This window comes from Antrostomus carolinensis, unplaced genomic scaffold (genome assembly GCF_000700745.2).
Source record: "Antrostomus carolinensis isolate BGI_N321 unplaced genomic scaffold, ASM70074v2 scaffold14425, whole genome shotgun sequence".
In the NCBI taxonomy this organism is placed as follows: Eukaryota; Metazoa; Chordata; class Aves; order Caprimulgiformes; family Caprimulgidae; genus Antrostomus; species Antrostomus carolinensis.
The window spans coordinates 5,095-26,172 of NW_010317214.1; the positions used below are offsets into that span (position 1 = coordinate 5,095).

The 21,078-nt window shown below is 38.4% G+C and overlaps 1 protein-coding gene across 1 annotated transcript in view; it reads left to right on the forward strand.

The window, feature by feature from the left end:
- The first annotated feature begins 1,865 nt into the window (after window positions 1-1,865).
- Window positions 1,866-21,078, forward strand: part of LOC104517468 (kinase D-interacting substrate of 220 kDa) — a 33,805-nt gene continuing 14,592 nt past the window's right edge. Inside the window, exons 1-10 of the mRNA XM_010168512.2 lie at window positions 1,866-1,973; window positions 8,169-8,267; window positions 9,602-9,700; window positions 11,168-11,266; window positions 12,212-12,313; window positions 12,788-12,886; window positions 13,717-13,914; window positions 16,888-16,986; window positions 19,515-19,613; window positions 20,299-20,397. Of these exons, the coding sequence (XP_010166814.2) occupies window positions 1,866-1,973; window positions 8,169-8,267; window positions 9,602-9,700; window positions 11,168-11,266; window positions 12,212-12,313; window positions 12,788-12,886; window positions 13,717-13,914; window positions 16,888-16,986; window positions 19,515-19,613; window positions 20,299-20,397 (1,101 nt within the window). The remainder of the gene's footprint in view (window positions 1,974-8,168; window positions 8,268-9,601; window positions 9,701-11,167; window positions 11,267-12,211; window positions 12,314-12,787; window positions 12,887-13,716; window positions 13,915-16,887; window positions 16,987-19,514; window positions 19,614-20,298; window positions 20,398-21,078) is intronic.

Sequence of the window (21,078 nt, forward strand, 5' to 3'; positions counted from 1 at the left end):
AAGGGCAATTAATGACAGAACAAGGGGAAATGGGTTTAAGCTGAAAGAGGGCAGGTTTAGATTAGATATTAGGAAGAAGTTCTTCACTGTGAGGGTGGTCAGACACTGGAAAAGGTTGCCCAAGGAAGTTGTGGATGCCCCCTCCCTGGAAGTGTTTAAGGCCAGGTTGGATGAGGCTTTGAGCAACCTGGTCTACTGGAAGGTGTCCCTGCTGATGGCAGGGGTGTTGGAACTGGATGATCTTTAAGGTCCCTTCCAACCCAAACCATTCTATGATTCTATGAATATGTAGGGTTCACATCCCTAAATCCTCCTTGGAATTTGTCTCTTAAACTGCAGCCTGGGTTTTAAGCCCAAATTTAATAGTGGGAGTCACAGTCCTCCCTTTTCCTCTCTTCCCCCTCTTGTGTTCTTCTGTTTGCATACCTGAAATGTATGTGCAGTTTCTTTTGTCCCTGGGCATCTCTATGTACCTAAAGTTCTTCTGCATGTCCCTAGAGCTGCTGTCATCTTAACTGAACTGGACATGTTGGCTCCTTTGATGGCATTTTTATGAACAAGGTATTTGTATATGTGGGTCACCTGATGGCAGTGATGCTGTAGGTGAGCTGAGGTTGTGTCTAACATATCCTGACAAATGCATGTCTGTATATACATACTTGTAAAAGAAAGGATGGTGCGATGCTGTTATGATCTGTGTAAGCAATTTAAAGTGGAGCTAGATTGTTTGATTTAAACCTCTAAATCTGAACTAACTTCTTTGTGCTAAGCATAGTGAAGGCTGGCTTTCTCTCCCCTCTTTTGCTAATGTTTCACTTCAGTTGGGAGTGCAGAAAAGTTCACTGTCTGCTTTTATATGAGAATAAAATTTAGAACATTTGCCTGGGAAAGCCACTGATCTTTGGCTGCTGTCTGGTAGAGAATGGCCTAACCAGTAGGCCTTAACTAACACTAACCTGCTGTTACACTGCTATCACGTAAGAAAAAGCCAGAGAGAGAGCCATCATGTCATCTGCTGGTGAGGAGAAAGATAGTGAGGGGTGGATGATGTCTTTTTAACCCCAGCATTGTTCTGTATCCAATGAAAATTTAAGTGCAATGAATAATTCAGCTTCTGGAGCTGTATGTGTACGAATTTGACACAGTAATTCTCTGAACTTACTACCCTGCAGCTTTTTAGGAAGTCTTAAATTGTTCTTAATGGTCTGCCTTAACCAAGAAAAACCTTTCCTGTCTTAGAGGTTAAAAACATGTAATCAGTGAATAGAAGCTACGTTAAGTTTGACTAGCAGGTTAACAATGTGCCATCACCTGCAGGCATGTCTGGATAAAGTTGGTGACAGCTGATTTAATAAATGGTATTTCTCTGAGTTCTGTATGGCTGCAATTTAGATATTATCACTGTATTCACGATGCTGAATAGTCTCAGTGTTCTGCTTATGTACGTAGATGAGTTATAAATAACTGGCATATATAAAGTATGTGACATTTACAGGTATTCCTGTAGTGATATATATGCAGAAAAATTTATGCAAATAAAAGACAACTATACATTCCATTCAAAATACACATTTAGACAGTACTTGAAATTGGAATAATTTCTATAATTTTCTAAGAACTAGAAAGATTAAGCAATTGACTTGTAATTGAAATGTAGTGCATTTCAATGCATGTGTCTCCACAGCGTTTTGTTGAGGAGAATGATGGGTGTTCTTACTCAACCAATAACTTATTGGGGTGTACATTTTGTGCTTTCTGATGTCAAAGTTAACTCTCAGCCTTTACTTATGCTTTGCCTTTTTTTTTTTCCTTTCCTGAAATACAGATAAGCTTTTTTGTAGAAGCATTTTAAATACGGTGTGAAGATGGCAAGTCTGATGAGTCAGAGTCTGTTGACCTACGTAGAAGAAGGAAATGTTCCTGCTCTGAAAGCGCTTCTTGAGAAGTGCAGGGATGTAGATGAAAGAAATGAGGTAAGATGAGTTTTTTGAAAAGGTCATTCTGATATTGCAGCTTATTAGTTACAGAATGAGTAATTAGTGAGATCACACTGGTTATTCAATATACAAATTTCAGATTTATTTTCAAGTAATTGCTTACCTTTGCACAGACTGAACACACAGTGTGTTCAGTCTCTGTCCACACCTCAGCATTTTTCTTTCCCTTGGTTTTCTGAGTGTTCTTCTGAGCTGGAAAATGCGGCTTCATCCTTACTCTGTGAATGGAGATAATACCTGTACTTCTGTGGCTAGGGATTGTTTTTTAGTTCACAGATCCAGCTGCATCTTGGATGCTCTGTCCATTTTGGGGTGAAACCTGGGATGATAACAACTCTTAGCTCACAGGCTGGTTTCCAGGCAAGAGCAACTTTGTTATATGATCCAAATAGGAGCGTGTACTGTGATTTACTCCAAGCAGATGCTCATTTGGATGAAAAGATATGTATCAAAAAAATAAGTCTAGATGTAACCAGAAGGATTAAATCACTTTAGGAGGATTACACAGGAAATCTTTAATACGCAATAGGGAGTTTAAACAGGGATTATTCAGAATCCTGGGATAGTGTGATAATTGTTAGCTTCTGCTTTGTCATCTGATGCAGTCTGATTTGAGCATATCACCACCAGCAATTTAAGCAAATGTGCTGCCATTTCATTATACTGCACTAAAGATTCTTGGGAGGTTTGATTCATTCAAGTGTCTGTTGCTAGTGATGGTTTACATTGTTTTCCATTATATTCAGGTTATCTTAGTGCACGATTAAGTCTTCTGTGTATTTTACAAATAAGTTTAAATTATTTTACTAATTTATTTAATCTTCTGTAGTAGATTTTCTGGTTTGTAAGCATCTGGACTTTCCTTTCATCTGAATGTATTACTTGTATTGTCAGTTTTTATTTTAGTTTCGATTTCCTAAATAGTGTTGTAGAACTGGAACCTTATTGACTTATGTAGCATATTCATAGATTCAGATTCACAGAAAAATTGAGGTTAGAAGGGACCCATCGCTGGCCACCACTGAAAAGGGTCTGGCCCCATCTTCTTGACACCCGCCCTTTATGGTATTCATAAGCATTGATAAGATCATAGAATCATAGGATGTTGTGAGTTGGAAGGGACCCACGAGGATCATCGAGTCCAACTCTTGCCCTAGCATAAAGGACAGTCACAAGATTCAGACCACGTGTCTGAGGGCCTTGTCCAAATGCTTCTTGAATATTGTCAGGCTTGGTGCCATGTCTTCTCCAGGCTAATCAGACCCAGGTTTCTCAGCCTCTCCTCGTAAGACTGATGCTTCAAGTCCCCTAAGCATTTTTGTAGCCCTCAACTGGACTCTCTCCAGTAGTTCCTTGTAGGGACATTGGATCTGGATTCAGCCTCACCAGCGTTGAGCAGAGGGCTGGCTGTGCTCCTGCTCATGCAGCCCAGTGTTTGATTTGCCTTGGTTGCTGCAGAGGTGCACTGCTGACTCAGGGCCCTCTTGTCCATCAGGACCCTGTGCCTGTTTCTGCAGCGTGGCTCCCCAGGCAGGCAGTCCCCAGGCAGGCAGCCCCAGGCAGTACTGTTCTGTTCCCATCTCTGTGTTTGCCTTTGTTGAACTGCGAGGGGGTTGTCAGCCAATTTCTCCAGCCTGTTGAATTCCCTCTGAATGGCATCCCTGCCCTCTGGCATCGCAGCTGCTCTCCATAGCTTGTGGCAGTGGGTAAACTTGCTGAGAGTGCTTTCCATTTCATGGTTCTGGGTGTTGATGAAGATGCTGCAGTGTTAGCCCCAAATCAAACCCTCCCAACTGGGCAGCAGTTACTGGGAACAGTTGGCCGTTTCCCACTGAGCCTGACAGTCCAGGCAGTTTTTTTACTCACCATGTGGTGTATGGGAGACTGGCTTTCCAATTAATATATTTTTTTTCTTCTCTCTCTTTTTTTTTTTTTTTTTTTTAAGTAAGTCTTGGAAAATGCATGTTCTATTGCATTATATTTTTAAACCCACATAAGATGGAAATAGTATTTTTAGAAAGAAATCAAATGGCATATATTACTAAAAACCAAAAAGCATCATGCAACTGTGAAAACAACGTACAGAGTTTGGCCTTACTGTAGTTATTAGATCTGTTTTCAATTCAGACAGTTTTCTTTCACTGTTGACACATTCATTTCATGCAGTGTATGCACATAGCACATATGCTGAGGCATTTGAGATGGGAGAATTTTTGAGTTTCAGAGCATGCACATGAACCTCACTACCTGGCATGCTGCGTGTCTGAGCAGAGGAGTAGTCTGTTCCCTCTGCAGGTAATGCCTCTCAGCAACATGGCCAAAGCCAGACAGATAGTCTGTGTTGACTTCATCAACAGTGTCACTGCCTTCACCTTCTTTTCTAAATTTTTCTTCTCTTCTTGATGGGGCTAAGTGCACTCCTGGGTTTCAGTAGCTGCCTTTTTTGTAGAGATCGTTTCCCTGATACCATTTTTTTTCAGTCTTCTGATAGATTGCGTGGGAGAAGGGAATTTCTGAACACATGTATGGTTCGCATCAGTTTTAAACCCGGGGACTCTTCGTACATGTCAATGATAAGGAGTTTTGTTTAAGTGCCAGCTCTCCATTGGAATTCAGTGGCATTGAGTGCAATTCTGTTTCCAGTTTTGGACCTGCCAAGATGTCTTTTCTTCTTGGGTAACAACAAAATTCCAAAACGAGGGTGCCAGTGGAGTAGGTCTAAAAAGATGGCTGGCAAGCCAAAGTTTGCTAGTGCCAGGACCTCCCAGGCTGCAGTGACTTGTCCAGTGGTAGGATCACCCACACTGTTACCAACCTTAATATCTTGACTGTGGTCAGTTGCCAGGAGAACTGAGATGTTCCAGGCAGTTTGTGTAGGGATGGTTTTGTTGGATTATCACCAGCTGTTTCAGTCAAGCGCAGCAAGTCTCAGTCTCTCTGCCTTTTCCCTGCGCGCCTTTTCCCCTGTGCACATTCTTCACTCTTGTACATTGATTACTCAACAGCTTGCCTTGTGTGATACACTTTGATCCTAACAGCCTCCAGTTTCCTTTGATGTGCCTTTCTGTCTGCTCTGGATACTGAAGTACCTTCTGCATCTTCAATTCTGAATCTTCTGTTCTCTCACAGGCTGTGAGAGAGAGCTAATCTGTAAGATCACACCACTGAATGATTTCCCTGAAAAGACACAGGTGTTCCCCTTTGAAATTTGGATATTCCAACACTTAGACTTAGCTGTGATGTACATCAAGTCCTATATATCTGTACATTTGGTCAATGTGGAGTGTCTAGACTCTTAGACAACTTCTGAGAATTAATGTGGATGTCACAGGCATAGTAATTATCTTTTGTTTCTGTGTTGGTGAAATCTTAATCATTTGCTAAACCACTGAACGTATGTTTGAGAATCTCCTAGCAAAAAGGGAAGGATGTTTTCAGTACCCGTGTAGAAAAGTTTTACACCTGTCTAAGAGTACCACAGCCAATCTGCATCTGTATGACACTTCTTACAGGAGGGGATCAACTTCCATTCACAACCTCCTCTTGCCCACATATACTTTTGTTGGGTGTGTGTTATCCTTTTGTGTTACCCACCTGTGAAAGACAGATCGCAGTGATAACAACAGTAACTGTTCAGAAGGAGGTAAGAAGAATGTTCATGCTAAAATATAAATTTTTGTATGTATTGCTAAAGCAGTGCTGGGAAGGGACCTCAGGCTTAGAGGGGAAGCCATATGAGGAGAGGCTGAAGTGTGGCCCTCAGGCTTAGAGGGAAAGCCATATGAGGAGAGGCTGAAGTCGCTTGGTTTGTTCAGCCTGGAGAAGATATTGAGAGGAGATGTCATTGCAGTCTTTAACTTCCTCACAAGATGAAGAGGAAGGACAGGTCCTGATCTCTTCTCTCTGGTGACCAATGATAGGACCTGGGGAAAAGGCAGGAAGATGTGCCAGGGCAAGTTTAGGCTGGACATTAGGAAAAGGTTCTTCACCCAGAGGATGGTGGAGCACTGGAACAGGCTCCCCAGGGAGGTGGTCATGGCATCAAGCCTGACAGCATTCAAGAAGCATTTGGACAAGCCCCTCAGACACATGGTCTGAATCTTGTGACTGTCCTATCCTAAGGCAAGAGCTGGACTTGATGATCCTTGTGGGTCCCTTTCAACTCACAACATTCTATGATTCTGTGCTCTAGTCCTGTGAATTGGCACAGGGCAGTCCCAGCCTCTCTTCAGAGACCCTGTGCAGCTCCCCTGATACCAAAACATGGATGCCTACGCTCAGTACAATGAGGTTCCTGTCTGGACATTTCTCCAACCTGTCAAGGTCCTTCTGGATGGCAGCACAAGCATCTGGTGTCTCAGCCACTCCTCCTGACTCTGTATTGGCTGCAAAGGTGCTGAGGGTGCACTCTGTCCCATTGCCGAGGTCCTTAATGAGGGGTTGAACAGGACCCCAGTACTGACCCCCATGGTACTGCAGTAGTGACTGGCCTCCAGCTGGACGTTGTGCCACTGATCACAACCCTCTGAGCCCAGCAGTTCAGCCAGTTTCTGTCCACCTCACTGTCCATTTACCTAGTCCATACTTCATTAGTTTGTGTGGATGTTGATGAGATGGTGTCTAAATCCTTGCTAGAGATGGGATAAAGTGTCTCAGATCTTCATCCACCAAGCCAATGATGTCATCACAGAAGGCAGTCAGGTTAGTCAGGCGTGATTTCCTAAATCACTTGGCCTGTATATTCCCAAAATATTAACTTGCATGTAAGGAACTCACCTTAAAGAGCAAAAGTTGCAACTGTTCACTCCTGCAGAGAGAGCTGTTCTCTTCTAGAAAGCACTATTTTCCTTCCTCTTGAATTTTTGAGTATTTTAATTTTTTTTTTATGACTAGACCTAAATACTACTGCTTGTTGATACAAAATATACTTTAGGATCTAAAAGCAAAGGTATCATTTTGAATGTATACAAAGTATAGTTATAACAACATAAACTTATACAAGAGCATAATTTCTCCCTATAAAAAATTGCACTGTTAGATATTACATTATATCCTGTCACGAGTAATACTGTTGGTTATCCATAATGTCATGGGAAGATTCTGTGAAGATTAGTTAGGGAATACCTGGTGGACCAGAAAGCTTTTTTGAAAGAATCAGTGCAATTCTGTGATACTTATACTTTTTTTTAATGTAAAGAGCAGAAAACTCATAAAATATCTTTATTAATCTTACTGTTAACTGTTTGACTAATGAAGATTAGTGATCTTGCCGTATTCTGATTCTGCATTGATTTTTATTCTTTTCAGGGAAGTTGCTGGTATGTAACTCCTGACATAGCTTTTGCATTTGAGTTTTCTATATGGTACAGAGAAAAGACTGAAGATAAGTCAGGAAAAATTCTCTTTGTTTATTAAGTTTGTTGAAATTAACAAATTTACTTTCAAATTTAGGAAGTTTTACTTTTCATCATGCAGAACAGTTGTATCTCAGAAGTTTGCTGACACAGAACTAGGCTGATGGAGCACTGACGGGTTGTAACTGACTTTTAAAACATCCTTGAAGGGAAATAAACCAGCTTTTCTAGTTTTCATCCTCCCTGAGATGAGGCTATCAGTTAAGAACTTGTGTTGCACAGGATAGGAGTGATGTCTGTAGTTGGTGTACTGTCAGATGAAAGTGTGGTATGTAACTGGACTTTTTTTCCAAGACTTCAGCAAGAAATCTTACTGTTACTCTGCATCAGTATGCGTGTTTTAATGGCCATTGTGGTTTCTAGGCTAGGTTATTTATTCATTTCTAAACAATGTGACTGAGTTACTTCAAGATATAAAGATGTAACCAGCAGTATTAGAGATGTCTTCTGTGGGCACATAATTCAGAAGGAAAGATATTTAACAAAGTAACTTTATTTTTGCTAGCCATTTTTAATGCCTGAATTGTTTTTGTTGGTTTTTTTTCCTCTCTTACAGGACAGGATTTAATATGTTCTCCATCTTAATTGCAAGTTTACTGTGTGGTTTGAAAACCAGTCCTTCTCACTGCTTCTCACTGGCAATTAAAAACTGGAAACAACTTAACGTTCCTCTGTAGTTTATGACCTTTTGTTGGTGGTGTATGTGCACCATTTGCATCACTTTCCAATGCATGACTTTTCCTCTCTTTAATTTCAGAATGGCCAGACTCCACTCATGTTGGCTGCTGAGCAAGGCAATTTAGAAATCGTTCAGGAGCTTCTCAAGAAGGGGGCTAATTGCAACTTGGAAGATGCAGTAAGTATTAGTGCTTTATGTGATGGTACTGGGTGGTAGAGGAAAAAGAAATTTCAAGAGAAGGGCAAAGAAGAGGAATTCAGGTCTGTTTTGGGGGAGAAAAATTGCTTGGCTCCTGATTTGATTCCTCATAAAGAATAGGAATATTTAAGATGCTTCAAATGTCTGAGGGTTTCTGCTAAATGCTGCTGCTGTTTTCTTCTGGGAAATTAGTATTAGGAAGTTAGGAAGCTGTAACAATAGGATTGGCAGTAATTGACATTAAAAGGTAGGTGGCATAGAGAAATACAGCATCAAAGATGAGATCCAAGTGATTTTGCTCACCTCTGTGATGTTGTGATGTGTTGGGATTGGTTTTGGTGTTTTTCAGTAGATACCGAGGGAGAATTTAGGTTAAAGGATTATTTCAGGTGAAAGCCAGAGCATTGTGAGAGAAGGGTCTCAAATTGATGAATTATCTTCCAGCCTTTGCAGAAGCGGTTGACTTGGTGAAAGATGCCCAGAAAGGGGGAATAGGACAGAGGTGGTGTTAAAAAGTTTTAAAAGGTCTGTGTATTCCAGTGAAGAGTGATAAAAAGGAAAAGGATGTTGCTTGTGTTTCGAGGTTTTTTTGTTGTTGTTTTTGTTTGTTTTTTTTTTCCTTCTGCACTTAGTTTAATTGTAGCAGTGTAGGCATCCAGGAAAGGTCTGGTATGAAACCTGTCATTTAAGGAAGGAAAAAAAAAAAGCCTCTATTTTTTGAGACATTTTATTACATTTGCTATAAGTGTTACAGTTCCTGTACTTATAGGAAGAACAGTTACCATATCAAGTGTTGCTATATTTATATGAGTATAGCACATAAGAGTAGTCCACACCTGGACACGGTTTGAGCAGTGGGTGGAAGGTCCACTATTGCCTACATATTAGCCCCTTGGGTGCTGTCACCCGCCGTATATGGAGACAGACCACCACCATTTTCTGTTGCCTTGGTTGCCATCTCATCCCCACCCAGCAGTTCTCGAAGTCTTGATCTTATTCTCTAATCCTTTGTAGGTGTTGCTTCCTCCAAAAAATTTTTAAGAAATTAACCTGCAGTGAACTGAGGAGTGGAGAGTGATGGATGTTGGGTAGGAGAGGAGGTGATTGGAAGGGAGATTTGGGTTACTTGTTGGTGGGTATTTTAACGCGTCGAGCTGGCAGGTAGTCTATGAGTTTGGTTTTTTGTTTTTTTTAAAAAGGACAGCTGTTTTACAGGCTTGTGGATTTCCTCTTGTGGTTTAAACACTTGAAAAACAAGGCAATTGTATTGAAATATTGAATATCACTTAAAAATGTTTTTTTCCTTTTTCTAGGATAACTGGACAGCTCTTATTTCAGCAGCTAAAGAGGGACATGGAGCTATTGTAGCAGAGCTACTCAATCATAATGTCAGTTTGGAGCATCGGGATTTGGTATGTGTTGTCCTAGTGTAAAAGTGAAATAGTTTTTAGTAAGAAGAACAGTTGTGGGATTGGAGATTTTAATTTCTGTACAACAAATAAGATCTTTTATTCTTAAATTATGTACTCAGTACTATTGAAATGGAAAATAATATATATTTATTGTTTTTACAGCTGTAAAGTAGTTGCTTTAGTCTTAATAAAGGCTGCTCTTTTTTTTTGTCTTAATTTGCTTTGGAAAAATAGCTAACCTGAAGAACAGTGATTTTGGGGTGGTTTATGTTGCTGGGGCTGTTTTGGGGGAGGTTTTTTTTTTTGTGGTAGTGGCTTTTTTAAAGCATTCTGTAAAGTAAATGTTATCTTCTCCCAGAAGACACCTAGCTATATTTACTTTTTCTTTGGACAACCATGATTATTCATACAGCAGTCTTTGTTCTCAGTATCCTGGCATTAGTTTTCATTCATCTTGCCAGATCATTTGTATGGGAAAGTGGGTGCTACAGTCCAGTCCACCTAAAGAACTAGAGAAGTTGCTTAAATGATTAGGAGGTTAGATGCCTCTGAAGAGCTGTAGACTTGTCTACATTGACTGAAGAGGGAATTAGGTACCTGCAAGGACTAGTTTTGTTCTGCTTAAGTTAGACTATGGAAAACCACTAGGGGAGAGTTCATGTGCTTCCTTTAATTGAAGTTCCACTCTGTCTAAAGGATGAGGCATCTTGCCACGTCCTACTAATCTGGCTTTGTCATACATGTACCGTTAAGCACATCCACATGGCCAGGGGTTGATTTCTAGGCCCGTGTCAGTCTGAGAGGGATCTTTTGAAAGTGTATTATAAAGAAATAAATAAATAAAAAATATGCTTACAGTTATCAGAGGCATACTGTTATTTTAAAATTAATATTGGTTACCTGACCTGTGAAATGCCTTAGGTAGTGAAACCTTGTTGTCTCCTAGTGTACAAACTTAAATGAACACAGCAATGCAGTTTGAAATGAATTGCTCTTGTTACTCCTTTAAGATGACACAATTTGCTTCTTTTTCATGAAGAAGCAAATCGTTACATAATTACTCATGAAGGGCCAGGTGTCTGCTACACAAATCAAACTGTCCATGTTAATTGATGGGGATTATAAACTTTTATTTTAAGATAGTGTTTTGGGGTTTTCTTATTTGTTTATCCAGTGATCAGATTTGTATGCACTTGAAGTCTGGGATGAGTGTTTACAGCAAATTTGGGAACATTTAGCACACAGTATTCTCCCAAGTTTTCTATACAGTGGGAAATTTGTACTTTCATACGCGTGCTTATTTTTTATCCTATGTAAGGAGGATTTCAAGGTTGTTTAGTTAATCCTTGCTATGTTTTGGACTTGTGAAACAGTCTTAGGACCAATATAAATTGAAATAAAAGTCACTAATGAGGTTTCTTAAGAGTATTTTTTAGTTTTTACATTTCTTTGAATTGTGCTTGCCAGGGAGGATGGACTGCCCTGATGTGGGCATCGTATAAAGGCCGTACCGAAGTAGCTAAACTGCTGCTTGAGAAGGGAGCAAACCCAAACATCACAGGAATGGTAAGTTTTAGTCTTAAACGCCACCTCCTCCCAAATGTTTGAAGTCCTGATTGGTACACTCATCTTATTATCTTGATTAAACATTTTGCATTTTTTTTGCAGTATAACATTCATTGTTATAATTTATTTATGAAGGGATTGCTTTAATAATCTTATGTGACAGCCACTGTTTTTTGTAATTAATTTAATTTTTTTTTTAATTAAAGCAAATGAGACTATACCTCTTAATAAGATTTAAATAGCAGGAGGGGGTATAATAGAAAAGATAAGTAGTGTATCTAATGCTACTTGTATAACCATTGTCATTTTTCTGCATCTGTAGAAATTAATGGAATAATTAATATGAGCAATTTAGAAACAATAATTTGTTTTAATTGTTTCATAATAGTTGCCAAATGGAGTAGATTATATAAATATGTACCATACATGTGAGAGAGAATTAAAAAAAAAAAAAAGATACTGAGCTTTATTTCATTCTATAAGCGTTTTCTATAAAAGTATAGGCATGTTGAAACTCGATTGAACAGTTTGTTTATACTGTCAGCTCTCTGGTGGTTGAGGTAACAGTGAACAGTCATGGAATAACACCGGTGACTTACCTTTCTGAGTGTTGGTTTCATCTGCTTTGCCTACGCAGCTTCTGCATGCATGCCATGACTGAGCTGCAGTCCTGATTACTTAGGGATAGTGCTTAGCTCTCTGCTGCTTCTCTCTTACATTACAAATGTTTACATTAAGATGAAGATGTGAAATTTTAAACTTTCTTTAAGGAGTTGTAAACCAAAATTGATTCAACACAGCGTTCTTCATAGACATTATCTCGTATATTCCTTCTATGGGTTTCTCGTCTCTTGGAGCATTGTGGTCACTATTGTTCATGAAAAATAATTTAAGACTGTGATTTTATTTAATATGAGTTCTTTGGTTTTGCTTTTTTATTCTAAGCAATACAGTGTTTATCCAATTATTTGGGCAGCAGGACGAGGCCACTCAGATATAGTACATCTCTTACTGCAACACGGGGCTAAAGTGAACTGCTCTGACAAAGTAAGTTATATTTATATGTTTATGTAATATTTAATTTCTTTAGTGCTTGATAACATTTCTTGTAAAACTAAGTTTTATTAAAAAAAAATCCATGACTTTTTGAATGGAAAAATGCCCACTATTATATTTTGCCCATGAGATTAGAATTAGTGTGCTAGGGTAAGTAATTGCACTTGCAAGATTTTTTTGCATAGAATGCTGAAGGTAGTTGTCAGCATTTATTTCAGTGGAGCATATTTCTATTTTCTAAGCTACTGGAAACCTTCCTATCCTAGGTTGCTTAGAAAAATAATTCTTACAGGTATCATCTACAAAGGAAAAGTTAAAATGGCTTTTCAAATGCTTGTGTTAATTCACAAGACCAAATTATATCTTTGTACAAACTAAAGCAATAAAGTATAGCATGCAAACTTGATTGTAGAGGACACTAAATACAGAGAGCAATATCATAAAATTTTATAAATATTTTTGCAGTATGGAACCACCCCACTGGTTTGGGCAGCGAGGAAGGGTCATTTGGAGTGTGTGAAGTACTTGCTGCAGATGGGAGCTGATGTTGATCAAGAAGGAGCTGTAAGTAATACTTTTCTGGTGATAAGGTGTGGGTACATCTGCGTGTCCAAATACCACGAAATACATGAAACCAGATGAAATGTTGACGTTGGAGTGTATTACTTTCCAGCTATTTGGAAACTACATGTGAGGATTATTTAAACTTCTTCGTGCCTTTTAATAAAAATATTATGTAATTAGATGGTTGTATTGACAGTTGACACTGTTATGTGAAGTGTAAATTTTAATGAACATAAATGAATTTATTTTATTGTTTTCTGAAGGTTAACACTATTAAAATTAATTCTGTACCCAAGCCTGATATGTCAAACAAGTTATTCCTCAGTGCTATTTGAAAAAGTGAATCAAACACAAAGCACATTGTGAAAATAATAATGGCTGTTGTGCCTTTTCAGAAGTTGGAAATCTTTTAGAAGTTTTCAGTTGTGTATTGTTTTTAAATAAAACAGTTAAGTGGAAAATTAGGAAAACTTTTGGCATTCATATGGTTATTTCTCAAGTTCTTAAAAAAACTTCCTTCTGAGTGATATTGGCAGACCTAGGTGCTCTGATAATACTGTGTTCCTGTATGACAAGAAAATTATACACACTACATGTGACATTCAGGAATTACAATAAGGTGATCTTACTGTTTGCATTTAAAGTGTTCTCTACTATAGTATTTAGTTTATTTTTTTAAAAAAAGCATAGGAAGTGCACTTTAAAACATAAAATTGAAATAACATTTGAATGGTTAAGAAAGTAATGTCAGTTAGTGTTCTTTTGTTGTTTAAACAAAATGCTGATTTCTGTATCCACTGTACAATAAAATCTGTTGTTTTTGTTTAAAGAACTCTATGACTGCACTTATTGTGGCAGTGAAGGGTGGCTATACTGACTCAGTAAAAGAAATACTGAAAAGGAACCCAAATGTAAACTTAACAGATAAAGATGGAAATACAGCTTTGATGATTGCATCAAAGGAAGGACATACTGAAATTGTGCAGGATCTTCTTGATGCTGGAACTTATGTGAACATTCCTGATAGAGTGAGTAAATTTTAATCATTATTGTGGTTTTATATATATATATAATATATATATATATATGTAATAATAATAAATATTTAAATACCCGGGTATGCAAATTTGTAGGAACTTGATTTTTCTGTCTTTCTGATTTTCCTGCCACCTAGAGGTATTTTTATGTATTGCTATTTTACAAGTATGTTACGTGACAAATGTTTCTGTGTGAAGGTAAACTACAGATACTACTCTTTTTCTTTGAGATTCTTAAACTGTGAGTTTCCATAGGGCATGGAAATGATTCATGGTTGTATTTTTTTCGTGTCTGTAACATAAGAAAAATACTGAACTAAGTTGCAGGTTTGGAGTGGGATTTTTGTGTATTAATACATATGGTAGTGCTGTTAAAATAGTAAAACAATGGATATTATAAAAAAGAAAATATTTCATTCAGTGTCTACCTTTATCTTTTACAATGAAACTTTTTCCTAGGAAACTCTCATATATTAGAGGAAGACTTCAGCTCTGTGTTAAGACAACTAAATGTAACTGGCGCAAGGTGTGCTGTGTACCTGAGCTGCGGTTGCATTGTTCAGCAGAGGCATGCAGTATGGGTGGTGACCACAGTGTGAATCTCCTTACTGGCTACTCAGGGATTTATTTGGTTATATCACAGAATCACAGAATGGTTTGGGTTGGAAGGGACCTTAAAGATCATCTAGTTCCAACCCCCCTGCCATCAGCAGGGACACCTTCCACTAGACCAGGTTGCTCAAAGCCTCATCCAACCTGGCCTTGAACACTTCCAGGGAGGGGGCAGCCACAACTTCTCTGGGAAACCTGTTCCAGTGTCTCACCACCCTCACAGGAAAGAATCTTCCTACTATCTAATCTCAGTCTACTCTTGTCCAGTTCATAACCATTGTACCTTGTTCTATCACTCCCTACCCTTGTCAAAAGTCACAGAATGGTTGAGGTTGGAAGGGGCCTCTATCGGTCATCTAGTCCAACCACCCTGCTCAGGCAGGGACTCCTAGAGCACATCAGCCAGGATTTTGTCCAGATGGTTTTTTAATATCTCCAAGGAGGGAGATTCTACAACCTCTCTGGGTCACCTGTTCCAGTGCTCAGTCACCCAGAGTCCCTCCCCAGCCTTCCTGTAGGCCCCTTCAGGTACTGGAAGGTTGCTAGAAGGTCTCCTTATTGTACCCATGTAGGTGCCTTGGACTGTCTGCAGTGTCCTCTTGGTAGTCAGGTTTTTTCTGAAGTGCCATAGGCAGACTAAGCACTGTACCCTTGGGGCTACAGGTGGTTAGATTCCTCAATTTAGGTGCCTCTGTCAAGATGAGTGTTTCAGTTCAGAGCAGTAATACAGTTCAGAGATTGGATTCCCATTCCCTAAATTGAGTTGTTTGGGGTTGCAGAGAACAAAGGAAAACCTCCTAATACTTGCCTCATAATTTTAAAAAGATTTTTGGATGCATTTTCCTATATTTCACGTGTCAGCTTAGTGCATTTCTTAGGTGGTTATGTACTGAGCTGCAGTGTTCCATGTGACAAAAATTTAATCTCAGGCACATACCAAAGCAAAACTTTGAATGTTTAAGAAAATACATTGCAGTCTCCCCTTCCCACCTCTTCTGTCACAGAATTCTACAGCTGTCTGTATTCCTGTGCTTTTGGGAGGGATACATTACAGCTTTCAGTGCAGCTGACTGTATTCCAAAAATACATCAAACAATGAGTGGTCTTAGATTCAGATGCTAGAGTAGGTTTTGATAACGGAAATTTATTGGTTTGCAGCCAGGTATGTAATGACCATGACTGATAGAGGATCTACAACTACTGAGCTTTCTAACTGAATTCCACACCTATGATCTAGTTACACTTTTATTTATTTTTCCCGATTAATTATAAAATCATAGAATCATAGAGTATCATAGAATGGTTTGGATTGGAAGGGACCTTAAAGATCATCCAGTTCCAACCCCCCCTGCCATCAGCAGGGACATCTTCCACTAGACCAGGTTGCTCAAAGCCTCATCCAGCCTGGCCTTGAACACTTCCAGGGAGGGGGCATCCACAACTTCCTTGGGCAACCTGTTCCAGTGTCTGACCACCCTCACAGTGAAGAATTTCTTCCTAATATCTAATCTAAACCTCCCCTCTTTCAGTTTAAACCCATTTTCCCTTGTTTTGTCATTAGTTGCCCTTATGAAAAGTCCCTCCCCAGCTTTCTTGTAGGCAAGAAAGAAGTATTAGGTAATTTCAGGATTTCATGTTCTGAAGTTCTGACATATCCTTTATCTGTGTTAAAAGCAGAAGCCTAAAGAAGAATTGTAACTTTGTTTTACATATATACAACTTCATTTACGACAGCAAAATATTTTTTCTTTTGATCAATTTGAGATAAAATCAGCCTTTTGCTTCTTTTCTTTATAGCAGCATAGTGTATGTAAACAGGATAGCAGTGAAATCTGAACAAAAAAAGGGATAAAATTATTTAAAATTCTTCAAGATTTTTTGTCAGCTGTGAAACATCTAAAGGAGACAGCCAGCGTTCTTGTCTGGTTGTAGAGAGGTTATTACTGTGAGTAATTACTTGTCTGATTGTAAACAGGTTTTTACTGTAAGTGGTTTGTCTTCCTGTGAACATAAAGAACAGCTGCATTTTTTAATATTCATTATTAATTTGTGCTGTTATTTATTAAGATAGTGGTTTAAGTTCGACCTAATTTTGGGTGTTTGTTTCACCATAAATATCTAATATTTCAACTCTTTGCAAAAAATATAAAAAATGGAGTCCAGCATTTTTTCTTCCATGTAGCCATTATTTGCAGAGGTAGAACTATTTTTTGTAGCTTTCTTTAAAATGAGTGCAGATTTCTTAAGGTAAATAGGCATAATGTATATTTAGAGGCTAGGATTTATTGTGTTGCATTTCTTTCTGCTAAATAGTATTAATTCAACTTCACTTTTCTTTCACAATTTTTCTAGAGTGGAGATACAGTGCTGATTGGGGCTGTTAGAGGTGGTCACGTTGAAATTGTGAGGGCCCTGCTCCATAAATATGCTGATATAGACATCAGAGGTCAGGTAAGTACAACAATGGAAATGTTAGAGTAGTTCTTAAATAGGATGGAAATTTGAATACCAAACAATTATACCTTGATTCTGAACACAGGGCTTTAAAAACTTGCTCAGTCTACTCTGTAGGAAACTCAGATTCCCATCAAACATTAAAAATACATCATGTTGCTGTGCAGTTTTTAAGATGTAAGACAGTTGTAATTGTGATGACTTGTTGAGCAGCATTTTTTCAGTTCATTTGTATAATTGTTGAAGAGCAAAAGATGTAAATTGAACTTATTTAATCTTCACTACTGAACAGATTTAAAATAATTAAATACTTTAAAAAACCCTATTAAGTATTATTTTAATACTTAATATTTTAAATTTAATATCAACCTATTAAAATACATTACCCCTTAGATTGTATCTGTTGCCAGTGCTGGTTAGTCAGTTCTGTCACTATGCTTATTTGGTTTTTCTCTCCTTTGCTAACTTCCTTTCTCATGTTAAGCAGTATTGTCAGTGATTCCCATGTTTTCTACCTACCTCTTCTTTCTCTTTTTGTCCTTTGATTAAGGTATTGTTTTTATTCTTTTACTGAAAGCTTTCTTACTCAGAACAGTACTTGTTTTATTGTTATATTCAACTTGCTTTCTTTTCCTTGAAGCTATTCCAGTCACTCTTCTCGCAGGCACATATGTTCTGCCAAGTTTGAACACAGAACTAGCTAGTCACTGAGGGCTGCAAAGATTCAGTGCCTGCTATTGATGCAGAGAATAGTGGGCACGATGCATCTCTGTGAGAAGCCAAGAAGTTTTTAGTTTGGAGAAAAAGTAGTGTTTGTATCTCTTCCTCTAACCTGCTGTTGGAAACGTGGACTTGTGTGTCTTAGCTTCTTCCTGACATGGGCCTTAAAATCTGGAGCTTTTAAACGTCTTGATATGAGCAAGGCAAGGCAGAAACAGCAAAAGGAGCCAGCCTCCTCGGGGGCGGTGAAGCTTGTGGCTTCTGGCAGTGTGAGGGTGTCTGTATAGCCATTTGCAGCAGTTAATATAGAGAATACATTTGTGGCTGTGTTGACACATCAGAGGAAGATCCTGGCTGTGCACTTCAGATCTTCCAGTTAGGACCAGTAGTATCAAAATTGGTGATGAGCACCAGTGTTTACCAGCTCCCCTGCTGTTGGGCACTGCAGCACCTGTCTGCCAGCCAGGCCTGTTCAGGAGGAATTTGCTGCCTGCCCAGTCTGTGATGTTCCAGAAAGATCGATGATCCTGTTTAGCCTTCCACCACGTTCCTTGCTGCTCATTCATTCATATGGACAGTGCTAGGGGAGACCTTGAGCAGATAGAACATGACTATAGGGCTCTGGGAGCGAGTGTTGGGGCATTGAAGGGGCTCAAGAGGTGTTCTCAGCCCAGCTGGGAGCATCTGTCAGAGCAGTGCTTGGCTGCGCAGCTGATGTTGCTAGCCAGGAGTCAGCTTCCTCAGTCTTGTTGGTAGCCTCATGACTGAAGGACAGGGCACATGAAACCCATGTGACCAGGCTTGTTAAACTGTTGAGAAAGGCTTTAAAAACTCTGTTTGCTGTGAGGCTCAGGAGTGCGAGAGGGGAAGAGCTCCAAATGAAAGAAGCAAGTAAGGGAGAAGGCTGCAAGGGAGACTTTGACACTGCTGCTTAGAAGCACGAGTGTGTTCAGAGACTTTTCTTAAATGTCTCTACACAAGCATGTGTCAAACAGAAAGAGTTGTGGAGCAGTCACTAGGCTACAAAAAGCTTGGGGGTGTGGAGACCTCCTGGTGTAGCACACCTGGCTGGGGAAAAAATAAAGATAATGACACAAGCAGATTTGCAACCATCAGCCTTTCGCCCTGGGTCAGTGCTACAATGTATGGTTAATTTGCATTTTGGTACTTTGTGCTGACTTTCATGTCTGTTTGCTTGTACAGCTTTCCAGCTTGCATGGCCTGTTTTTGGGCCAGCTGACCAGTTCAACAGTTTTATTAGGTTATACTGTAAAATTGAGAACAAAATGGAAATTTTTTTAAAGGCCTGGATGTGGTTAGCACGTCCATGTTCTAATAGGAGATGTTATTTATTTATTTGTTTGTTTGTTTGTTTGTTTATTTATTTATTTATTAAAAAGCAGAGAAACATGACTTACATGATAAGCATAAAAAAGACAACACTATGGAAAAAGTTGTTTTGTTTCATTATAAAAATTGTGTATTTGAGTTACAACTGAGTACTCATATATAGTTTTGGAAACTGTTTCAAGACAGGTTGAATCTGCTTGGATTGTAAAAACTCTTAATATATTTGCACAGGTTTTTAAAATAGATTTATGTTCTATAGCCAGGTTTCCATTCCCACCCAAATTTCTAGTGGTGTCCCAGTTGGGTTTGGTGGCGTTTCCCATTGCCCTGAGCTGTGCCAGTATGTGCTGTGTTATGTGCCGTTTTCAGTATAGTGGTTGTACTTTACATACAGTTTTTGAAATTAATCCAGCTGGGTGAATGTACTGTTAACATTTAATACTCTCTTTTTTCAGGATAATAAAACTGCTTTATATTGGGCAGTTGAGAAAGGAAATGCTACAATGGTGAGGGATATCTTGCAATGCAACCCTGATACTGAAACATGTACAAAGGTAATTATTAGAATTTTAATTGAATTGCTTTGTTTAACATCTGTTCTTTTCTCAACTCCTATGTAATGTTAAGACCATAATACAAAATCCAGTTTTGGTGAAGTGTTGGTACCTTGCATGCTGCTAAAAAAAAAAATTATTTTGAAATATGGAATTTATTTTCAGCAGTGGTAATGTCCCCTTTGTTGATAAGCATCACGTGCTACTAAAACTCAATAGCAGGGAATGTGTGGATACTTTTACCTCAGCATCATTGACATGACCAGCAACAAGGAGTAGAGAGCAGGAGCTACTGGGAACTGAGGAGAGAGGTTTCTGATATTACTAAGCATGAAAGGTCAGACAACCATTTATTGCATGTGCAGGAATAAAAAAAATAGTGGAAGTAGTATGCACAGCAGTGAGTTACCTCTTCCACGAGTCTCTTTTCAAACACCTGGTATTATATCTGAATCTTGTCTTTCTGTGTCTGACACCGTTATTAACAGAAATGTATTTTGTTCTGTGATTCTAACCAATCCAGAATACAGGGGCTGTGATACTTTTTCAGTAACATGTTCCTTGCACAGTAACATTAGGTAATTAAAAATTCTCTGAAAAGTTTGGGTTTTAATTTGTTACAGTTTTTGATTGGTTTTGAGTATATGGAGATCCTCTTTTTATTAGACCTACTTTTCCCTTTTAGGATGGAGAAACACCGCTTATAAAGGCAACCAAAATGCGAAATATTGAAATAGTAGAGCTGCTTCTGGATAAAGGAGCTAAGGTCTCTGCTGTAGACAAGGTAAAGAATATTTGTTTACTTTAGTGTATTTAATCATTTTAGTTTTGCAGCCGAATTTTCTAGGGAGCTGTCAAGGCTAATACAGAAAGAAAGCTTCCCAAATGCTTAATAATTAAATAGATCAGAATGTTTAAATATAAATTAATTCCCACCATTAATATATTGATTTTTTGTTTGTATTATAGTGCTTTTAGTAATGTGAAAAGAAAAAAATTCCAGGTCAGGAATAAAAATTCCACAGATTCTAATACTAATTCTTAATACACTTGAAAAAGAGCAGAGAGAATGGTTGTTATTTGTCACTGATACAATTTTTGATTAATAGACATTAAACTAAGCAATGCCAAGGACAAATAAAATTGTTTGTTGCTGTCCTCTTATGCATTACCTACTTTGATAATAAACCTTTTAAATACAGGAACATTTATTTGATACTTTTTAAACCTCTTAGTATTATATTTAGGGCAAATAAGTAATATTGTTGATTTGATGTAATAAGGAAACTTTTACCAGAAAGTTTTTTGGAGATGTCTGAGCAGACATTGAAATAATTCTAACAAGCAGTATCTCTTGTTCCAAACAAGTCTCTGAATTTGCTAGTAGACACTTGTTTCTATATAGAGACTAAAATTTTCATGAACCTTAAGGTATTATAAACATTGAAGAAATAAGATAGTGCCT